General features: G+C 46.9%; 1 protein-coding gene across 2 annotated transcripts in view; it reads right to left on the bottom strand.

The window, feature by feature from the left end:
- EPS8L1 (EPS8 signaling adaptor L1) overlaps positions 1-19,710 on the bottom strand; it is a 217,658-nt gene that overhangs the window by 56,573 nt on the left and 141,375 nt on the right. Inside the window, exons 7-10 of one of the 2 annotated variants that reach the window (XM_085616411.1) lie at positions 18,861-18,943; positions 11,838-12,229; positions 7,638-7,687; positions 7,168-7,294 (exon numbers count right to left, since the gene is read on the bottom strand). In XM_085616411.1, coding sequence (XP_085472537.1) covers positions 7,168-7,294; positions 7,638-7,687; positions 11,838-12,229; positions 18,861-18,943 — 652 coding nt within the window. Of the gene's footprint in view, positions 1-7,167; positions 7,295-7,637; positions 7,691-11,837; positions 12,230-18,860; positions 18,944-19,710 lie in introns of both variants that reach the window. The other variant, XM_085616410.1, reaches the window with a different exon arrangement.

The following is a 19,710-nucleotide window of genomic DNA, read 5'->3' as shown; positions in this document are numbered from 1 at the left end:
TCATAAGAACAAGATAAGACATGAGTATTTGATATCCCTGAGCTCAGCATTTAATAACACATCTTTTAGGAGAGGTTGTTTCTAAATCCTGAGTTGGAGGACAGTACTTTTTAGAGAGTGGCTGTTCTCTTGTCTGACCCTTCTGTGTGCGTGGGCGCGCTTGTGGATTGACTGTCTGGCTTGAGAGTGACAGGGGCTGGGGATCCCCCGGGAGGTTGGCTGAGTCAGCCCTTTGCTGAGTACCTGCAATTGCAAGTAGAGTGGAGGGAGGAGGTAGCACCTGGGAGTGAATAGGGGTGTGCCTGCCTGCCACAATACTGGCTCCACCTCCCGCTGAGCGGCTGACGACTCTGCCCCTCACTCTGAAAGAAAAGGAGAAGCCAGGAAAGACAACGTGCTCCCGCGACACCCAGAACTGGATCAGACCGGGCTCAGGACCCGCTTGCACAAAGACTTCAAAGACTTTTAGGGGTATAAGTACAAGACCCCTGACAACAGATTTTTAGATTCTACCATCAAGAGGAACCTCTGCTGAAAGACGGACCGCTGAAGAACTAAAGGAAGATTGCCTTGCTGTGTGCTCTAAGGGCTGACCGGTTCTGCTGTACTACCGAAGCTGAGGAGGAGAAGGGGTCTTGCTGTGTGCTGACCCTACCTACTTGACCAAACAAGACTTTGCTGTGTGCTGTGTCTTAAACCGAATCTCCAAGGGCCTGAGAAGAGCTGGCCTCCTGTTTCGCAACCCAGGGATAGAAAGGTTGCCAAGAACTTAAGACTCTGCTTTGTCCCCCCTGTGCTGCTGTGTGCTGCAGGGACCGTGGACTGTTCTACCAAGCTTCTCAACATCTGCCTGTGAAGTGGGCTGGCTGCTCTCTGTCTTGCTGGAGAGTGCCGCGCTGATCCGGGCCTGACACCGGTTGCCGCATCGAGAAGACCGACGTGCTCATCGGCACGTGCCTTGCCGCGACCCGGAGGCCCGAAGCAGACCGAGAGTCGTATTTCCCTGCTCTACGAAGCCGCGCTGTGAGTGGCTGACTCCGGTGACGTCGACATCGTCACTGGGGGGCTCGTCGAGGGAGTTGTGGAAACCTTGCACCGAACAGCCAGAGGAGCGCTTGTTACAACGAGTGCAGCGACACCGCCGGAGCAACGTAGCTGCCTAAACATCAAGAGCCTACAAACTGATTCATTCTCAGTGAGTATCGAATCACACAAGAGACTAGAGACTATCGTCTTACGGTCCCGACCAACCAAGAAAGCGAATGTTGTGTAAACCTGTGATGCTTGACTTCAACTGCGGAAACTAGATAAAGATATATTATTTTTGATATAACTCACCTGTGTGGTCTAAGTTTGTGGTGTACGGAGGGGGGATCATTGTGGTGTCTACGTGCAAATACCTTACACATTGCCTTGGAGATAAGCCTGTCTGCTCGAGCCAAGCTACCTAGAGGGTGAGCAGGGGTTATCTACCGTGTGTGTCCCTGTGCCCTGACTAGAAGCAAGGGTCCCTATTTGGTCTAAGGTGTATACCTCTGCCAACTAGAGACCCCCAGATCTAACAAACAGCATGTTGCAACACGCTGTGTGTTATAAACTGGCCCGGTGGTATCCCATATATATCTCTCAACTCCTGAAAGGAGCGCAAGGTGCTCTTAGCATACAGGTGCCCCGCCAAGTCTATTCCTGCTTCCCTCCATGTTGTCACATCATGCCACCGTGTGATCGTTTGTATGCTTGGCAAGGTCCGTGGGCGGAGCAGTGGGCAGTATGGAGCCAATAGCCTAATGGAGTATACGTATGTATGCCAGCACTTATGAGCTCTGCACCTCTGTTGGTCACATTCAGCCTCGCGCCATAGGGTGTCGGTAGTCAAGTATGAATATGTTCACTCTTAAGCATGCGCGTCGGACATCAAGCCTCTCTGTGCAAGATGTAGGGCCCAGCCAGTGCATATCGGCTCCCCCAACGGATCAACAAAATGTGCAATAACATCAACGTACCCAATTCCTCATTCCCTGGCTGAGTGCACAGCGTGCGCCCGCCATGTTAGAACGGCATATCCATGCATGCCCCATTAGCCTTTGCCTCAGTACTGATCTCTAGCTTGGAAAACAAGGGTGCGCGGTGGGGCCCAATTTGCAGTCCAGCTAGTTGGACTCTGCCCGCAGGAATGATCCCCAGCTTCTCACCGACCCCCATGCTCTCCCCAGCTGATTGCAAGGTTCAAGAACAGCAACTCCTAATGCAAGCAGTCAACCGCGGGTGGCAAGGCCTGTTCATTACACCGGGTCATCTACCGGTCTAGATGTCAATGCTGGGCCCTGTCATTCCGTCTCACCAGAAGCACCAGATCTGGTGTTGTCCACCTCGGAGTCCGTGCCATGATCTGATGACAAGGCAGCAAATCCGTTTTTCTGGTACTGACGAACCTCAGCCACCACCTGCGTCCATATTCTTTGGCTGACTGCTCATGCGAGGAAGGGGGTAAGGTGGGCATGCGACCTTCATTGCCTCCATTGCCTTGTTCTCGGGTCTCCTATTCAGACATTGGTTTGGATTTCTACTCCTTTCAAGTGCAGCTAGGACCGCACCTCCTCAGTCATCTGGAAAAAGTGCAGTTTTTCACCCTCCACTACTCTCAATTTGGCAGTAAAAAGGAGAGCGTATTTTAGGCCTATCAGGCATAATTGTCTGATCGCCGTGTAGGAGTTACGTCATTGTTGTACCTCGACCATGTCGTCTGGGTAAGCCGAGATGACACTGTCCTCATATTGCCATGGGCACTTGGTCCTGAACAGTTGCAGAAGTAGGTCTCTATCCCTGTAATTAAGTAGCCGGGCAATCACTGGGCGAGGCAAGGCTCCAGGCCGCAGCCGCCGCCCAGGAATGTACTCACATATTGTTAATAGTCATTCTGAAATTAAATGAAATCTTCTACATATTTCCTCTAAAAATGAATCATGAAATCTAAGTGTGCTCTTTCAAATGAAGTAGGTATCCATAAACAGACCTTCTAAAATGGGATCATGTATATTTAACAGCCTTCTTGAAAGAAAACTGGATATTGCCAATACTACAATTGAAATGAAAACCACTTACCATCAATTGTGTGTCTGAAATAGGATCATGTAATACAAATCCCTACAAGTTGATGGGAAATTATAGTCAAACCCATCAGTCTTTCGGTGGAAAAGGACTCTAATGTTACTCTTCCGACACTGAGCGCCTGTCTTGCATACATAGACTTTTGCACCGTGAATATTCCATTAATAAATTAAAGGAATTCCATCATTGTTTCCCAACACTCCTTTCCACCAGCATTGACATATTTAGATTGTTGCACATTTTTTTGACGAACCTTTCATTCATTATTTCAGTCGACTTCCTGTGGTCTATATTTGAATAGCTTCCATCCACCTGAGGATGTGTCCTTTAGAACTGGACATAATATGTACCCTGCAGAAATGGACAGAATAATCTAGATGTATCTTACAGACCTAGACAAAATACTCAATATGTGGCCACCAGTACTGGACACAATACTTTCAATGCGACCTATAGAACTGGCTATAACTATATTCCAGATGTGTCCTACAGAATTGGACATAATACTGCAGGTGAGGCCTTATGAACTGAACACCGTGCTCCAGATTCTGGGCATGATTACGCGTTTGGCAAATGGGATACTCGTTATAAACTTGAAGGATATCCCGTCCGCCGTATTACAAGTTCCATAGGATATAATGGACTTGTAATACGGCGGACGGGATATCCGTCACGTTCGTTACAGAGTAACCTTGTCCACCAAACTCATCATCAGGCCCTATGTGTTCAGAAGTACCTTAGCACAGGCACTTTATTAGGCTCCTCCTTTTGAGGGTGCTGCAGAACCTGGAAAGATGATTCAAATGTTCAGATGAAGCCAGTGTGGAGTGGAGTGATTGGGCCCTGAAAGCTCGATGTTGCAGATTCAGTGTGCGCTCTCTAAGGACAGGAGTTGCACATGACTTCATCTGTTTGTCACTCTTCCTGGAGTATCTGAAAAGGGCATGTTGTTGTAACAGAATTCTGTAACCATGGAAATGTGAAATAAAGAGGTATCTCCTAGCCAACAATGCTCATAGAAAGCATGCAAGTAATCAACAAAATTGACATCCTAAATTGTGTCTGAAGACAAAGTCAGTAGTTGGTTCCGCGTGACAGGCACGAGGTTGATTGTCTCCTTCTGCTCTTTTTCCTGCCATTCAGTTTCAGTGACCTCAAGTCGACCCATGTCAGGGGTTAACGTCTGAACCTGTCCTGGTTTTCTTTGCATTCTAGTTCTTATATGGAACTGTGATAGTTGAAGGGATGGATTTGGAAGATACCAGCACAGTTGTAGGGGTGGATTAGGAATAGAACTCAACGTCACAAGACAACTCGGACTCCAGTTTGTGGCGAAACCCCGGAACTGCAGAGAGCCTGCGAGTTCTACAAGGCCATACTAATGACAGACATGAAGCATACAAAGGCCAAATGACCTGACCGGACACTTCGTATCTTTCTAGACGCTTACATGCCAGCGTCTCACTGGGAGTTGGTTCCGCGGCATTGGTGTTCATGCCGAGAACCATCTCCCTCTTAGTGTGGAGCGAGAGAACCTAAAGCTGGGCGCACAAGGTGAAGTGCACTGCATGGGTGGAATGTATGGGTGGATCATAGAACCTCCATTTGCTAACGGACAGTGCTGAGACTCTCGAAGACAAACAGGGGGGCTTTAGAGATGGCCTTCTCTTAATTCAACAACCAGTGTAGCATTCTCAGGGAGGGGGTGACGTGATCAGAGTTCTGCTGTTAGAGAGGCCACACACTCAAGAACAGCCTGAAACTTTCTGTTGACAATCGCGCCTAGTGTCTTGTGGCGATTGTTGCAATAGTCAAGGTGCATAGAAATGCCCAATTGGACAAACCTCTGTGAATCTGCAGTGGATCAGCAGTAATCTACTCATATCAAGGGTCTCAGTGACAAGAGACCAGGACTCTGAACTGCAAATGTGTGAAATGGAAAACAGAAATACTCGCGTATTGCACAGGTTATTGGGGGGCTCATGTGAGACATGGAACACTGAGGCGCACAGACATGACATGGGAGCCAGAGATGCTCATGACTGACTTGGGATACCGAGGTACTCATGTGTGACATGGGACATTGACATACTCATGTGTGACATGGGAGAGTGAGCAGCTGGTGCGTGACACTGAGGTACAGAGGCATGACATGGGACACGGAGATGCTCAAACTTGACTTGGGATACCGAGGTACTCATGTGTGACATGGGACATTGACATACTCATGTGTGACATGGGAGAGTGAGCAGCTGGTGCGTGACACTGAGGTGCAGAGGCATGACATGGGACACGGAGATGCTCATGCTAGACTTGGGGCACTGAAGTACTCATGTGTGACATGGGACATTGACATACTCATGTGTGATGTGGGAGAGCGAGCAGCTGACACGTGACACCGAGGATCAGAGGCATGGCAGTTGTAATATTGAGCACTGAAGGGCTCACTTGTGGTGTGGGATACTGAAGTGCTCATGTAGAACATGTGACAGTGAGGAGCCCACCTTTTACATGGGACAGCGCGGTGCAGAGACATGACATGAGGTGCTTATATGTGACATGAGACACCGTGGTTCTCACACATGACATGGGACACTAAGTGGCTAATGCATGATATGGGACAATGTTGTACTCATTTACGTGTTTTTAAATCTGTTTTTATTGGCATTTAGTAAACAAGTACATGAGCAGTTGTTTAATCTTTTCTGCAGTGCGTAGCGACAATAGATGATGTGCGTCACTGGACATCAATATACATTTAATACAACAGTGAGGTTTCAAAAGCTGTTTTCGACACAGTATTTAAACATACGGTTACTTATAGTACAGTTTTCAGCTATAGGTACTTTCCTGAGACCCACTATTTCTTCCCGCTTGGTCGCTATGCCTTCTGCTCTGGCCCACGCAATGGTGGAAAGTTTCCAAGCCTGTACTTGTGGGGGATCTGACGCTTTCCATCGTTTTGTAATTAGTCATTTGGCCGTGGCTATGCCCAGATCTAGGAACCGGGAGGTGACCTTAGTATTGCGTGTCCTACGGAAGACATGTAGCAGATATGTTTGCCACTCAAAGGGTAGCTCTCTTTCCGTACAGGCACAGAGTGCATCTGCGACTTCTCTCCAATAGGTGCAGAGGTTGGGGCAGCCCCATGGGACAATGTTGTACTCATGCATGACGGAGGGCAGTGAGCAGCTCAAGTATGACATGTGACACCGTGATGCTTATGTGCGACATGGGACACAGAAGTGCAGAGGCAGCTCAGGCATGACATGGGACACAGAGTACTTCCTATATGACATGGGACACTGAGCTGTTCATCTACGGGACAAAGCACTCAATTGTTTACCAATTACATGGACCAGTGGGTCTGAAAAGGGACTGCGGTGAGACATGCGCTAATGGGCTGCTCATATGTTACGCAAGACACTGATATGCTCAAGCATGACATGGGACACTGAGCAGCCGGCTCATGATAGAGACAATGAAATGCTCACATTTGACATAGGACATTGAGCTGCACACGTGACAGTGAGGTCCTTATGCATAACATGTGACACTGAGATGCTTACGTGTGAATGGGGACACTAAACTGATGCACTTTAATGTAGTGGATGAGCAAGATGCTTACACGTGACATGGGACACTGAGTCACACACATGGGACATTGAGGTGCACACATGAGATATGCGTCGATGAGCTGCTCACACTTGACATGGGACACTAGCTCTTTTCTACCCTTCTGATTTTTGGGGTTGTATGTTTTGTGTCTTTTAGACACTGCAACAGATCCAGTGTAATCAAAGTATTTTGTGTCTGGCATTTCTCGACTCCCTTGTCAATTATGCAGCAGGAGGCAAGTCTCTTGATCTTTCAAAGTTTTATATAATATTTGATCACGACCTACCAACATACCACCTCACATAATGTATTGTACAGCGCTTTTTTGAAAGCGCTATAGATGCACCATAAAACAAAGTACACACATTGGAAAATCGAAACACCCTATACTCGTTGCACATGTGTTTGCACCCTCGAGAACCAAGGTTTTGGTGAGCTTACCCCCAGACTGGGACTTCTTGTTCCTCCTCGTCTTTTTCCTCTGGTCCAAGACTTTGAAGGCCTCTGCAGACTTCTGTAGGCTGGACACGAAGTTCTCAATGTCATCGAAGTTGTGGTTCAGCAAGTCCTGAATTAGGGTTGGATCAAGAGGTAGAAGAGAGAGTCAGGGTCCAGTCACCAAACGCTATGCCCCACCCACCCATGCACATTTCAAAGGCAGTTACACCCAAATCAAGCAATCTGGCCAGTGTAGGCTGGTGGTTATTATGCAGCCACATGGACCCAGGAAGGTTAGGAACCATTATCCGGCTTCCTGACCTGCACATAATGTGTGATTCTTGGCAAATCCCTTCTTTATCTCCCTGGGCCTTGCCTATTGATTCCTTGAGAAGGGATTGTGTGAGCTTGTCTAATGGAATCAACAGAGCTGGACTGGTCAATAGTAGATCAATATGTTGACTAATACTCACCACTTCCCGCTCGTAGCGGAGCGCTGTGGAATCCACCGGGTGAGCTCCGTCTACTGAAACACAAACAGGGATGTCAGGGAGATGTGTGTCACTGTCGCATGGATGTAGTGTCAATCATTGTCCTCTATCAGGAACGTACTCACTGCAGCTACACTCATCCTCCTTCACCACCCGCCTTCATTGCTATTATATATACCCAGAGTAGGACCCATGGTTTTCACCATCAATTTTCCTTATTCTAGTCTGCAATCACAGTGGGACTCATCACCTCTAACTCATGATCAGATTTACTGCAGTAGCATTCATCCATCGCCATATTTCTCTATCATGACTGTATTGTCTCTCGATAGCTATCCCGGGGCCATCTTAACAGCATTATAGGCCCCCGGGCAAAGCAGTGCACTGAGCCCAGCCTACACAACCACTCACAGGAACAACAATGTTGTGGAAAAGCAGCTCCTGGTTAAATTCTGGTCTGTGCATAGATAGATTGGCCAGGGGCCCCAATGCACGTGGGGGTCCCAGGCAACTGCCCAGCGTGTCAATGTGTTAAGACGGCACTGTTATATCCCTCAATCTTTATTAGAAATATATATATATACTAAGAGAAAGATTAATCGCCTGTCACCATCAATGCGTATCACTCCCATTTTCACCAATCATTCAGGTGATCGAGGCGACCATCAGCCTCTAACATTACAGCAGAAGAATCCCTTGTCATCATCTTCATCACCCTAGTATAGAAGCACAGTAGGGCTCCACGTTTCTCGCCGCCACTGTGGGGGGCCATGCGGGTTTGTGCTGGGGTACAGGCCTCATATGGCCCGACTCTAGTCTAGAGTCGACAGTGCTCTTCACCAACCAAAATGTCAGCCCAGCACCGGGTCTGCAGTCGGAGTGAAACATTAACACTAGTGCCTAGAGCACTTCACTGTTCTCCCCAAATAAGAGGTAGCTGAATGGTCTTCCATTCTTCATCCGAAAGAGCCAATGTTGAAACACTCCTAGATTGGTGGCAATGGTCCCCATCATGAGTGTTGCCCAGGAGTTTAACTTATTTGGCACTGGCAGTCAGGATATACTGTCCCGCAGCGGTGGTAGAGCATGGATGGTCTTTCTTTGAGGTCTTTAAAAGATGCCCCCAAGGTTTGCCCAATTTAGTTGCAGCCATCTTGTAGTTCTCCATACTTTGATTGCCAGTAGGCACTCTTGCAAGATTTCAAGGCTATTTTCAGTACTGGGAATATCAATGTGGATTTTAGCATCATTGGCGCAGGCGTGAATGCCAGCCTTAAGTGCCTCCAGAACATGAAGCACGGGTACGAGGTGAGTATTGGACAGAGCCTACATGACGTGGGATTCCTATGCAACTCCACACTACAGGCATGAAAGGCAAGAGGTGAATGTGCTGCCTTTCTGACAGAAAGGATGTCAACCAGAAAATGGTGGCAGAGAGGCTTTGGCATATTATTATTATTATTATTAGTTAGCACTTCTTGAGCTCGTAGCTGCCCTAAGGCATCCCAGCGCTAGCGGCAGAGCAGAAGAAGGAATGAAGCTTAGGTTGATGTTGTGAAATAACCATGTTTTCAGGTTTATAGCACTATCAAGAGTGATTCTCCGTGCTGTACCTCCTGACCAAGGTTACTGGATGCTAGGACTGCAGGGGCTGGACAGGGCTTTGCATGTTCCTTGACTCTCTTGTGCAGAGTTCTTCAAACTGTTGGGCACGCCTCCCGGGGGGCTGTAGCAGCATTCCCAGGGGTGTGCAAATGGCTCTTGAGGTACTTGCAAATAAGGAAGGCCTGGAAGCGCAACTTTTTTCACTTGACAAGTGGCAGGATCAAGGATGTGGCTAAAAAGAGCAATATATTCTGTAACAATTTTGTTATTTTTCTAACCGTCAGGTTAATGCATACAAAAAAATGGCCACACGGTAAAAGGACAAAGGAATGCAAGTTGAACTAATCAATTTTACTACAAAACCTCAGTTGCCTAATGCAATCAAGGCAAATGACTGTTTGTGGCCAGAATACTGTCTGGGCAAAGATTTCACTTCATTAGTACCAGTTTACCCCCGAAATACATTAACGAGCAAATGAAAGGTGACTAATCACCTTTTGTGAAGGGCTGAACACTGCGTGGCAACATGTTGGTACATTTTTAATACCTTTTAATCCGTTTGAGCTAGAAGCATTTCTTTTGTTAACATTAACATTCACAGATTATGCAGCAGATAACTGATTAAGAGGTGAATGTGTCAAAATCCACAATTATGCTGAAAATGCAGCAGAATCGCATAATTTCAGTGGTCCTGCCAGAAAATCACAATACTGAATCTTATTTGGCGCAGTGGGGAATAGTGGCATGTGTATATATAGCGCTAAAAAGTCAAAATCTGTGACAGAAAACACAGAGAATATGTTAGTAGTCATTTTTATCTATATATTTTAGCATTAAGTAATCCGACTACATCTGGAAACATTTTGATGAGTGTACGTTAAAAAGATGCACTCAAGAGCTTAATTGGTGACATTTCAAACACAATAAGATGATGGACGGAGCACTGAAACTTTTCAGACACTCACCCCCAGCCACTATTAGATCTGAGTTGAATCCATCATGGTTCTTTTGCTCACTTCGCCACCCCAGTTCAGACGCAGCCATATGCTAATCAGTCTTGACCCTGTTCCTCATGGGAACAGTCCAGCCCGAACTGCTAAGCCAGGTCTTTCCTGAATCGGAAACAAGCATCCTGGGACCGGTTTTGGAGTAACACCCATCATCAGCCAGGCTAGCTTGAATCCAGTGGCAAAGTGAGCAAGGGACCCACGTCTGGGTATGCCCTGCCAATTTAGGGTGAACAAAGCAAACACAATAAGATGATGGACAGAGCGCTGAAATATTTCAGACACCCTCACATTACCTCTCAATATTAGAAAACATTCCTGGAGCTAAAAGTGGCTCGATTAGGTCAAGCCTTTGTTGGCTCCCAATATTGACTCAACATCCTGTAAACAAACAAAAAATCTGACCCTGTGTGATGTAACTGGTGCTTATATAAAGGAGCGCTCCAATATCCTTGGGCCGAGGTTGCACTGTATAGAACTACCAAACAACAAATGGTACAGAGCCTGTTCCAAGACTGAAGTGATTATTAGGCATTGGTGGGAGACGGGTGAAGGAGACAGATGAGATATCCTTCTACTCAAGGCCGCTGCTATCCATCACTAGTGCAACAGGTGTAGTTGCATTGGCGCCAGGTGTGCAAGGTGAACACAACACACTGATTATGGGGAGCAGAATTTGTTGGTCAATTTCTGTTTCTGTTTAATGAATTTGTTCTTTGTAGGTTTCAGATTTACTATGGATTATGAGCTACTGAAAAAGTATCCATGAAATGATATCAGAAGCCCATACCCCCTACGCTCAGTCCTGCTCCTCCACTCCCGAGTCACTGCCATATAGTTTCGAAGGGGAGTCCAACTTTAAAATATTTTGCGTTGGGGGGCCTCAGTGAAAAAAAGTTTAAAGACCTCTGCTCTAGTGTTAGATGTGGTTCCTGCCTTTTGTTCTTCCTGCCACTGAAGACCCCAGGTCTTGTTTAGAAGTTTTAGAGCGTACAGGAACCTTAATAGTGGTCAATTTTGCTTATTTTTTTACCCTCTCCCCTACAGATTATGTTTCATTCTCACCAGTAGGTCCCCTCAGAGACGCAACATAGCATACTATACTATAGTCAAGAAGAGATGCCACTTCAAGCTGCTCATGCACCGTTACAAGTCCTCCTACATTACAGGACGAGAATACCTGACCTGGCCTTCCACCAGCCCATCAGCCCATCAGCCACCTGTGGTCCACCTCCTTGACCCTCGCCTCCATCCCCTGCATTCATTGTATTCGAGCAGGAGGATGTTCCGTCTCCCATCTCGCCGCCAAAGCCTGGCACGGCCTCCCCATCTATCTCCGAACCTCCAACTTCTTTGCCGAATTCAAGAGTGGCTTCAACCTGGATGTTCGAGTAGCCCCACCCACGCAGCACCTGGATACCCCTTCGGGTGGTTAGCGCGCCCTACCATTATTGATTGGTCGATTGATTGAAGATGTTGTGTACCACACCATAACATAACATAGCATAACATAACATAAGATAACATAACATAACATGCAGAAGTTCATATGCCAGGTGTCTAAACTCACCTAGAGTCTGACCATTGAGCTGTTGTGTGGGCACCACGGGTGATATTGGTCCAGTGCGTGCCCTCTGCTGTGCTGGGCTCGTGGCCAGTGGAGTTGGCACAGGACTTGGTTCCTGTGCGCCTTCCACAATCTGCCCCACCGACGGGGTCCTCTGCGGCAGAGAGTAGATGTCGTTGTTCGCTAGTACAAACTTTGGAGGGGGTGCCACGACGGCCTCAGCCTGGATTGGGGTGTAGCGGGACGCTCCTCTCTGAAGGACATCATTGGGGTCTACAGGCTCCTGGGACTGCAGCCTCCGTGAGTTGTAGGGGCTGTAGGAGAACGCACCAGGGTGCGTGTTGGGGGATCTGGCGGGCGACCTGTTCTGCTGCGACATTATCTCCTGGTTCATCCTAAATGCAGGGGGATATCAGCACCAGGGGTTGGATATTGAGGCAAAAGACAGAAAGGGGAGGTAAGGAGAGAAGGAGAACAGAAGAAAGAGAAAATACATTTTACGAGTCATTGGTGTAGGGTGGGCCTCACGAGCAATAGGGAGATTTCTCAATAGATGACATTCCCAGAAAAAGCCTGATGGGCTGTGAAAGAACCATTCACATGTTAGACCGATTTTATTCTGAACTGGAGCGAGACCTGTTCGATGCAAAATGGAGTCACAGCTCTTTTGTTTCAAACCAGTATAATATCTGTTTTATACTTAAACTTTATGTTGGCCTTTTGTGTTCTATGTTGTAGTTTAAATTACTTTTCTTAACTGATTCACACTTGTTTTGTTCCTAAAAACACAAGAGCATTCCTTTATCAATCAATCAATCATTCAATCAATCAATCAATCAAACATTTGTAGAGCGCACTACTCACCCGTGAGGGTCTCAAGGCGCTACCTCTCACTACCTGCCCATTCTCACTCAATGCCTTTTTTCGCTTTTCTCTTCACTTTATGGTGGATGGGCAGATCAAGTTCCTCTTCGAGGCCACATTACCATCAAACTACTCTCCACGCTCAAACTGAAAAAAAAGTTCCTAATTTCGGGCGGCTTACTCTTTGCAGGTGGCTTTCTCTACAGAGGAGAGATGTCCTTCGCCTCAGCATTCCTATCTACAGTAAATAAAAATAAAAATATTTCTGTAAGGTTCCTCTTCCGGAAGTCTCTCCTTGTTCACATGTATCTTGCCTCAACTGCCTTTTCAGGCAAGCATGTTGGAAGCTGTTGCGGGGCACGGGGCCAAAAACTTTTGCGGGCCCTGTCTCTGGTTTCTGATCCGAAGAGTAGCTCGTAATTAAGAAAAGTTTGAGAAGGACAAAACACTAGGGGCCCGATTCACAGAAATAACTTAGGACAAAATCCTAAACTTACTACTTTTGGTATTCACAGAAGTTAGGATTTTGTCTTAAGTTTGTCTTAAGTCTGTCTTAAGTCTGTCTTAAGTTTGTCTTAAGTCTGTCTTAAGTCAGTCTTAAGTTTGTCTTAAGTTTGTCTTAAGTTTTTCTTAAGTCTGTCTTAAGTCTCTCTTAAGTTTGTCTTAAGACAAACTTAAGACAAAATCCTAACTTCTGTGAATACCAAAAGTAGGAAGTTTAGGATTTTGTCTTAAGTTAGTTCTGTGAATCGGCCCCTTAATTTGCCGCCATTGCAACATGAAAGAAGGGGCCAGGCTATGTTTTCATTATTTAAATACATGCCGTACAAGGAGCATAGGGGCCCAAAAAGTGCACAGCCCGCGTTAATTAGGCCCCCACGACAGCCTTGTTCCATGTCAACAGGGACGCCATACTGCAGTCCACTTTTTCCTAGAAACCATTCCAATCTAAAACGTCAGTCTAACTGGTTCAGGACTCCATGGTACATAACTGGACAAGAATGGAGTATGATATCCCTGATGAAACAGTGCTCTGGGAACTTTGACTACCCTCCTATTTCCTAACAGTCCTACCCTCCACCTCCAACTGGCAAAACCAGCTCACTTCCTGACAAAACTCTGTCTCCTTGCGCCATCATCTCACTTTGAGCACCGCGAGCTTTCATTGGATAATCAAATGCATTTGTGGAGTTACAGTTGTGGTTTGCTTCGAACTAATTATACTAACACACCTGTGGCAATGATTTGTAAGTTATAAACCCAGGACTGCAGAAAGTGTCAAAGATGGCATGGAGTGAGGTGGGCATCCTAGCCTACTAGTCCATTACTCACCGCCCACTGGGCACCTCTTGGAGCAACTGGTCTCCTGAAGTCGAGGCCACGCTCATACTCCTATCCTAATTCTTTTTCCTATTCTCTCCTGTTTTCATGGTTTAGAGTTCATGGTAAAACGCCCCCGGCACCACCCGTTCAGTTAAATCTACTTAGTTGTCTAAATGCAAAAATCCAGTACTTGTATAGCGCACGAATCACCCCCGAAGGGGTATCTCGGCGCTGGGGGCCGTTGGGAAGATTAAGTGAGCTATTGCCCAGAGTTGCATGGTGCTGGGCAGACCCCTGCCGCCGGAGCCAGGGATCGAGCCGTGATCCCCAGCGTCCAGCGTCAGTCGCCCTGGCCGCTACGCCACACCTCTTCCCCTAACGGGTGTCTGGTTACATTTATTTTTCTACACTGGAGGCAGATATGTTTATTGTCTCCCAAACTCAAATGAGAAATATTTGCTTTTGAAGTGAATCTAGTTGTGTTATTTTTTGTCAGATGTGTTTTATTTTTATTTTTTTATTTAAGCGATTTCTAAAGCGCCTGGTGACCCAAGGGCATCCCCGCGCTATGTAGCTTGAATCCTGTTGAGAGGGGAGGAAGCCGAAGGGTATTATTTGGGGAACAGATGGGTCTTTAATTTTTTTCGGAACGCAAGGAAGTTGGATTCCAGTCTGAGGGCGCGAGGGAGTGCGTTCCAGCCCTTAGCCGCCTGAACTGAGAATTGACGACCTCCTGTGCGGACTTTTTTGAATCTGGGGATGCGGACTAGATTCTCATTTTGAGATCGTAGCGATCTGGTTGCTGTATAAGGAGTGATCATTTCGCTGAGGGTCGCAGGGCCAGATCCGTTGTAGAGCTTGTGTGTGATACACATTGCTTTAAAGTGCACCCTTTGGCGCACAGGCAGCCAATGCAGGGCTTTGAGGGCTGGCTTGGCGGATAATCTGGAGGGGGTGTTGGTAATCATGCGTGCTGCCGCGTTTTGTGTCCGCTGGAGTTTCGTGATGGTAGCCTCGGGGGCTCCCAAATAGACCAGATTGCTGTAGTCCAAACGGGACAACACTAGGCCTTGGATAAGGAGCTTTCTGGACATGGGTGGTAGTAAGGGCAGAATTTTACGGGTCGTCCGCATGAGCCCAAAGCATGTGCCCGAAGTTTTGGTTGCCTGGGTCTTCATTGTAAGCTGTGGCTCTAGCCATACCCCGAGTGTCTTGATTTCCGATTTGGGGGAGGGGATTTCGCCGAACACATCGGGCCATATCGTGGGAGGGATAGTTGTCCATTGCTTGCCGAGTAACATTACCTCAGTCTTGGTCCCATTCAGTTTCAAAGATGATTCGTTCATCCAGTTGTGGATGTTTATGAGGCAGTTGGTAAGATTTTCAGGATGGTCAATCAGCTGGGACAGGGAGACGACTAGTTGGGTGTCGTCAGCGTAACTCACCATTTTGATGTTAAAAGGTGTTACCACGTCCTCGAGGGGGGCCATATAGACGTTAAAAAGCGTCGGGCTTAGGGAGGAGCCCTGGGGAACGCCGCTAGTGAGTGGGAGGGTGGATGAGTGGTGGCTGTCATCCCATACTTGAAAGGTGCGTCCTGTAAGATAGGATTCGATCCATTTGATAGCTGTCCCGGTAAGTCCTGCATTTGTCAGTCTAACAGAGGTCAGTGTGCGTTGGGTTCTTCACAGGATGCTGGTCTGTATTCTCAAAATATAAATTAGGTCTTTTTTATTCTTAATATGAGTTGGTCTGTTTTGTACTGGAGTTAGATCTGTTTTTATTTGAGTGGAAATTGTTTTCTGTGTGTTTAGTTGTAGATTTGTGTCGCTTTTGTATCAATATGGAGGCAGTACTGATAAACAACAGGAGAGAGAGGGTTTTCAGGTAATCTAAGAAGGAGCACTCTTAGTCCCCCTGAGCAATATAGTCAAAAAACAACAAAAGAGTGCACTTTCCTTGAGAGAGGAGGAGTCAAAAAAAGAATCAAATCGATACTTTAGAAAGCCCTCACTCACCAACATGGTTGGTGACATGCTTCATCATCGGGCCCCACCAGGAAGGTCTAAAACTCCCCCGGTGTGCTTCTACGCCAGGATCACTGCGGAGCTGGATATTTTGTGTGTGAGTGATCAAGTGATGTGAGATAAAAGTGACTAGGTTGTGTCTGAAAGTATTTTATTCGTAGGCCAATCCAGCACGGTTAAAAAAGGAAGCGGGCGGTAGAAATTATTTCAGCTATGCCACGCTCTGTGTGGTCAACATGTTTCTGCCTATCTGGGTGCAAACTAGCTAGGCATTCATCAGGACCAGTGTGACGACCCCGGCGGTATGAGCGCGCTAAGGCTCACCCAGACCTGGTGGTCATAGTGTCAAAAAAACAGGGAAAAAATCATTTAAAACCTGCTGTGTGGAGGGGGTCCGGTAATTGAGGCAGATCACAGGTACCAAGAGGGTGCTTGACTGCGCTGGCGGTGTGCCTATTCAGCCATCACCCCCTCCCGAGAGCCATGGGGTGATTAGTGATCGCGCCACATATAGCTGTTGGGAGTCGAACACTATCCGGTACCCTCCACACAGCAGGTTTAAAATTATTTTTTTCCTGTTTTTTTCACACTATGACCACCAGGTCTGGGTGAGCCTTAGCGCGCTCATACCGCCGGGGTCGTCACACTGGTCCTGATGAATGCCTAGCTAATTTGCACCCAGATAGGCAGAAACATGTTAACTACACAGAGAGTGGCATAGCTGAAATATCTATCCAGCTTTTCTACCGCCCGCTTCCTTTTTTAACCGTGCTGGATTGGCCTACGAATAAAATACTTTCAGACACAACCTAGTCACTATTATCTCACATCACTTGATCACTCACACACAAAATATCCAGCTCCGCAGTGATCCTGGCGTAGAAGCACACCGGGGGGGTTTTAGACCTTCCTGGTGGGGCCCAATGATGAAGCATGTCACCAACCAGGTTGGTGAGTGAGGGCTTTCTAAAGAATCCATTGTGATTCTTTTTTCGACTTCTCCTCTCTCAAGGAAAGTGCACTCTTTTGTTGTTTTTTGTCAATATGGAGGCAGACAACATTTTGCTCTCTCCAGACGGAATTCCCCAAAAAGCTGGTGCCAGAACTGCTTTGTTCTGAACATGATAGAGGAGATGTGATGGGAAGTATGGCAGCCTTCCATTTTAAGCTGCTCGGGGTGTGTCTTCTGAGTTGCATGCTCTTCTGCTTAGCTGCCAGCAACAATAAGAGGAGATCAACCAGGTGCAACCAGATGGAAACTGCTCTGACAACGATTCAAAGAGGAAAACAGCTGGGCCATGTTCTCTCTTCATGAATGTTACCTTTAAATTGTTCTTAAGTGGACCAAGATCTGTTTTTAGTTTAAAGAAGAGTTACATCTCTAATGTTCTAACGTGTACTGAGATCTAGTCGGTTTTAAATTGGAGAAAACTGAAGCACGTCTCTTCCTCGATACCTGGAACCAGATCTGTTTGTTCTAAAGTGCGGCCAGAAGTCCCTGTGTAATATAAGATGTATTTTCATCATTAAACTGGAGCAGCATCTGCTAAGATCTAAATAGGAGTCAGACAGGTTTTGTTGTACGTGGGTGTCAGTTATAGTTTCTTCCAAATTGTTGTCAGATCGGTTTTGTTATAAAGTACAGTGGTTCTGTTTAGTTATAAAATTGAGTCAGAATGTGCTATATTCTAAACTGGAGCAAAACCTGCTATGGTCCTAACTGGAGTCTGCTGTTCATGTGTTTTTGAAACTGAATATTGTTGTTGTAAATTTGAGTCAGGGGGTTTTGAGCGAAATATAGGGCCGGATTACGATGGCATCGCTGTGGGCAGGTGACCGTCTGAAAATGTGTCTGCAGTCCCGCCCACCCTATTACGATATGACTGCCATGCAAGTGGTCGTAAAATGCATTTTCTACAGCGGGTCCTGCTGGGGCTCAGAAAAGGGCAGCAGCACAAACCGCAGTAGAAGAAGGCACTTTATAAACATCCATGCAGCGTGTGCCAGGCACCATGTTGTGCCACAGTGCATGGATGTGCGGGGGCACCACATGTGCTCCCCTGGCCACTTAGCTGTGGCCCACAGAGGAAGTGGACCCTGCTTGGGGCCCCCCAAAGTCTGTTTCCATCTGACTTTTCATGGCGGTGAGAAAGCCTCAAAAAGGCAGTCAGAAAGGAACATCCTAATCCCTACGACGTTGCCTGCGCAGGCACCGCCTCCATCGTAGGCATAAGAGTCCGACCGACGGGCTTCTTGAGCTTGTCAGAGTCAGCAGTCTTCCCCTGACATTATTGCTCCAATCGCCAGCATTGTAATCCAGTGGTTGGACCGATGGCCTGGATGTCGGGCAGACTGCCTCCAGTGGCCTGTAAGTGGCGGTCTACCCGACATACAAAATTGGGCCATAATGTTGATCTATTTTTTGTTGTAACCTGGATTCAGATCTGTTTTTATTTTAAACTAGCGGAACGTCGATTTTGTTATAGAAAACATAGATCTCTTTTGTTCTAAACTGATGACAGATCTATTTATTCTAAAGGGGATTGAATCTGTTTTTGTTTTAAACTATAGTGAGACCTGATTTGTTGTGAACTGGAGTGAGTCCTTTATTTAGTGAAAATTGAACCCAGATACGTTTGTCTCTACACAGTAGTCAGTCCTGTTTTGCTTTAAACTGAAGTCAGATTGGTATTGTGCATTCTGGGTGGTGACTGTATTTCACAAATGGGAACCTGTAGGGAGTCATTTCTTCTTTGTCCTTCCCGACACTGCCTGATCTTCCCCGAGGGGCCCATCCTGATGCATCTCTCACCTGAGGGCCTCGGGTCTCTTCAGGTTCTGTCCACTTTTGAGGTCCATCACAGCACTGTTGATATCCTCTTTTATCAGCTCCGCCTGGATAATGTGAGAGAGGGACACAAGAGAACAATATTTCTGCACAATCGAACATACAGCTGTAAAGCAGGAGAACAGGCAGGGAACAAGCAGGTAGGACTTGTCTAGTCTATGTCTGAAGGAGCCCCGGAGCCTGGAAGCAAGTCCGGAGAAGGGAGATATGCACTGCTACAAAGCCCCTGGCACTCAGGTACCTTTATATGAAAAGAGACTCTTTATTAAAGCCTTAGAGCCCAACGTAGCAGGCTCTACCACTCGGATTCCGCGAGGCCTTTGTTAAACATTGGAATGTTGATGCTCCTGGCTTCTACAGGCCATAAGAAGCCCGGAGCACTCCACTGTTTTCGATGGATGGAGTTCCCAACATTCCAATGTTTTAATCATTGTTAATGTTATCCCCCTACACTGCAATACTTCTCCTGTGCTTGCCTTCTTGCTGGTGGTATAATTCATCAACCCAGGAAACAAGAGCATCTTCTCGCTGGTGTCCTACTGAGGTTCTCCTTCGGACATCGCATGATGTTACGATCGCCTGAGCTTTGGGTTGACTGTTGTCTTTGATGTGAAGGGCCTTTACCCAGTGATCTGGGACTACAATTGTTTTAATGGGTGGTTGGGTACAGATTAGATGGTGCTAGCGGCTTTACCTGCAAAGAGTGCTGTGGCTGGGGTGGGATGGAATGCCAGCAGGAGTCAACCACTGAATTTAGCTCACACCCATTTCCAAATCTCATATAATATCTGCTTCCAAATGCACCACTGTGAGC

This window comes from Triturus cristatus, chromosome 7, assembly GCF_964204655.1.
Source record: "Triturus cristatus chromosome 7, aTriCri1.1, whole genome shotgun sequence".
Taxonomy (NCBI): Eukaryota; Metazoa; Chordata; class Amphibia; order Caudata; family Salamandridae; genus Triturus; species Triturus cristatus.
The sequence above is the reverse complement of the archived record's forward strand: the minus strand, read 5'-3'. Positions and strand labels throughout refer to the sequence as shown.